This window comes from Hibiscus syriacus, unplaced genomic scaffold (assembly GCF_006381635.1).
Source record: "Hibiscus syriacus cultivar Baekdansim isolate YM2019G1 unplaced genomic scaffold, ASM638163v2 tig00111061_pilon, whole genome shotgun sequence".
Classification (NCBI taxonomy): domain Eukaryota; kingdom Viridiplantae; phylum Streptophyta; class Magnoliopsida; order Malvales; family Malvaceae; genus Hibiscus; species Hibiscus syriacus.
In genome coordinates, this window is record NW_024062967.1 from 971,333 (window position 1) to 974,732 (window position 3,400).

General features: G+C 36.7%; 1 protein-coding gene across 1 annotated transcript; it reads left to right on the plus strand.

The window, feature by feature from the left end:
- Nucleotides 1-655: 655 nt before the first annotated feature.
- LOC120151626 (ethylene-responsive transcription factor ERF109-like) lies at nucleotides 656-1,451 on the plus strand. The gene has a single exon (XM_039164012.1). The coding sequence runs from the start codon at nucleotides 702-704 to the stop codon at nucleotides 1,449-1,451; it is 750 nt and encodes a 249-aa protein (XP_039019943.1). The 5' UTR covers nucleotides 656-701.
- Nucleotides 1,452-3,400: the final 1,949 nt, after the last annotated feature.

The window sequence follows — 3,400 nt, forward strand, 5'->3', positions numbered from 1 at the left end:
TCAACTTTATAGGGCTATCATTTTGATGACCAAAAATTATTTCAATTTAAATCCCTAATAACATCTTACTCATAATATCACCTAATTATCACATGTCATTTTCTTTGTTTATTACAAAAATAATTGTTAAACCTGAGATTTAAACCCAAAGTCTTCATAAATCTCTTTACACACAATGAATGGATTTTGGGTTAAATTGATATTAAAATTATAGTTTTAATTAATATTATAAGATTAATAACATAAATTAAAACATTAATGTTTGAGAACAATTATTTGTAGCATTAATCAATGTGTTTATAGAGTTATTATTGATCTTATAGTATGTATGACCGTCCAAAATCAAAAAATGGAAACTAACTAGTGTGTGTATATTTGCAGTGTCAGTGTCACTATAGCATCATAAGCCACGTAGCATCATTTTATTTGTAGCTGTAAGATTGTTTATCCGCCACGTGCGCTTACTAGAATCTCTTATCTTTTTTTGACCGGTAGAATCTTTTATTTAAATCATCCCGTGTGTTCCCAGCTGGCATGCCATGTTGGCATCCTTACAAAAAAAAAGTCTCCGTTAAATACCTCCTTACATCCTCGTTTTCTTGTCCGAAGCCGAAAACTGCAAAGACAAAAAAATCCAAATCAGCACAAGTTTTATGCTTAAACAAAGGCGAAGACGAGTCTCCTTCCTAGCTCCGCCTACGATGACGCCGCCACCTTCGCCCCCCCGTCGTCTTTCTCGCGAACAAGAATTATCAGTCATGGTTTCCGCCCTCACGAACGTCATCACCGGTTCAGTCCCTTCCTCCACCACCGCCGTTGATTTTTCTTTAGATTTTCGTACCCATGCTGTCGGAGCTTCTTCTTCAACTGACATTGCCGGTGGGAATATGGTGGTAGAAGCGAGTGAAGTTATGGATAAGTGCCAAGTGTGCAAATTTGACGACTGTTTAGGCTGCAACCTTTTCCCGCCAATTCAGCAGGAAGACAAAAAGGGCGGAGCAGCCACGTCTTCTACGACTAGAACTAAAAGAGTGAAGAAAAACTACAGGGGAGTTCGACAAAGGCCGTGGGGAAAATGGGCTGCAGAGATACGAGACCCGCGTCGCGCCGTCCGGGTCTGGCTCGGAACCTTCAATACAGAGGAGGAAGCTGCCCGTGCTTACGATAAAGCCGCCATCGATTTCCGTGGACCCAGAGCTAAACTTAACTTCCCATTCCCCGACAGCACCAGCATTGAGAATGCAACAACACCATCCGCCGCCGCGGCGACCACCGCAGCAACAAGTATAGTTTTGTCCGATCAGATAAATGCGAGCATGGGGACTGAGTTTTGGGATAGAATAGGCGAAGATGAGATTCAACAATGGATGAAGATGACGGATTTCGATGTGGATGGCAACAACAATTCCTGGGATTCTGCTACCACTACCAGAAACCCTAATAGGTCTTGAACTATGTTTGAATCTACTGTAATGTAAGAGAAGCCTGAAACTTCATTTTTTTCTCCTTGTTTTCATTAATGCTTCTAGCAACTTAAATCTGCTGTCTTTTTTGACAGATCCTGCTGTCTTTTTCAGAAGTTAGAAATTCCAGCATCCGTCTCTTCTTCGTTATTTTTTTGGACCAAACCAAAGATTCGAGTTTCCACGAAGAAGATGATCGATGAAATATCCTTTTAGGCTGATAAAATATTAGTGTAAAATTAATATGTAACTTCTCGTTGTCTGCATACTACGTACTTCTTCTGTGCATGAATTTATATTGTAGATTCGTCGCTATAATAAGGTATTGTGAAACTCTTTTGTAAGAGTTAGGTTATTATTGTTTATTTATGTTGTACCGAAATTATCCAAATATTGTTGTCCACATTTAAAATCAAATTGACTAATTTACTTTTTTATATTTGATTTGATTAAAAATTTACATGTATCATGAGAAACAAAATAGATTAAGATATCATATATTCGAATATTAATATAAATATACTTTGATGCATATATTGTGTAAGCTTTGGACGCCACAAATATTTTTATTTGATGCTATTTGACATGTTTGAATGATACTATACCCTAAACACTAACTCTAAACTTCAACATTATAATTTTGGCAGCTGTCTTGGTCGTAAACTGTCGTTTAATAATAGTTACATTCAGTCTTTTGAGTTAAAAAATTATGATATTCAACTTAGTAATTGATTAATTCATATCAAATATTACATAAATTTATAGTTGAATTTATCTTTTTCAACTTAATTCTATTCATAATATTATGATTTACACTTGAAATATTATCTTAAAAATTTAAATTACCATCTTAATAGACAAACTTATTGTGGATAATATATATTGGTACCAACTTGAAAGCTATTTAATCATGTGCATGATTGACCTTATTATTCGCATGTTGAAGGAATTCAACACTGAAAAGGCGCGCAAATATTAAAACGAGTAGATGGGTGGGGCCCAACAAAAATGTTAAGAACGCCTGAACGGTTCGTTTCCCGACGTGGATAGTTTGGTGTGTTAAGGAACTTTAAAACTCAAAGAATCGAACAATTTTCAGTGTACGAGGGGGGAGTGTTGGTAAGTGGGACCCTCGGATTTAAACATGTGCAAAATTAAACTTCTCTCTAAACTCCCTCCATATTCATATAATATAGACTATGACAATAACTCTTAACTTGGCACGTGCTGGATTCATCATCGTATGCAAAGAAATAAAAATCCATCATGCCTTTGACATGATAATATATACCATACACAAATCATTTTCATCAAATAGAGTAGTTCTTTCAATGGATTACTAAGGGTGAAAATATATGTCAAACTCTATATTATTAAATAAATCAATTTAATATTTACTAATAAAAATTGACAATTAATGTTGGAGTTGGAGTTGAAGAGTTATCTTTGGTCCTTCTAGGAGATGAAGAATCGAACTGGGGCGTTCACCGGGAGAAAAAGCGCGCAAATAGTAAAACTCGACTTTTCATACTGATGGGTCGGGCGTGCTTTGAATCTTAGAGGAGTGTTTTTTCGATAATGATGAAGTGCCAAATAATATTCCAGATCGGTGGGGGTTTAGTAATGATTGAGCAATTAATAAAGGAAATCTGGCATACTCTGAAAATCTCAGCCAAACCGTTCCAAGTAGCCAATGTGAAATCCAGGCGGTTCCCAACATAAATAATAATCACGTGGCATTTGATGAATCATCCCTCTAGGGTTTGCTGGAGGTCCCTATTACATTTTGTGTTGGGTTATCTTTGTTTGAAGAGGCAGTGGTGGGCGGGTCCATTTCAAATGCCCGTGGGGGCAAGAGGATTTGAATCAAGCGAGCCCAAGCACTCTGGGATTACTCGATATCCCAATTAATTATGTTATTTTGTCAACAGAGCCCG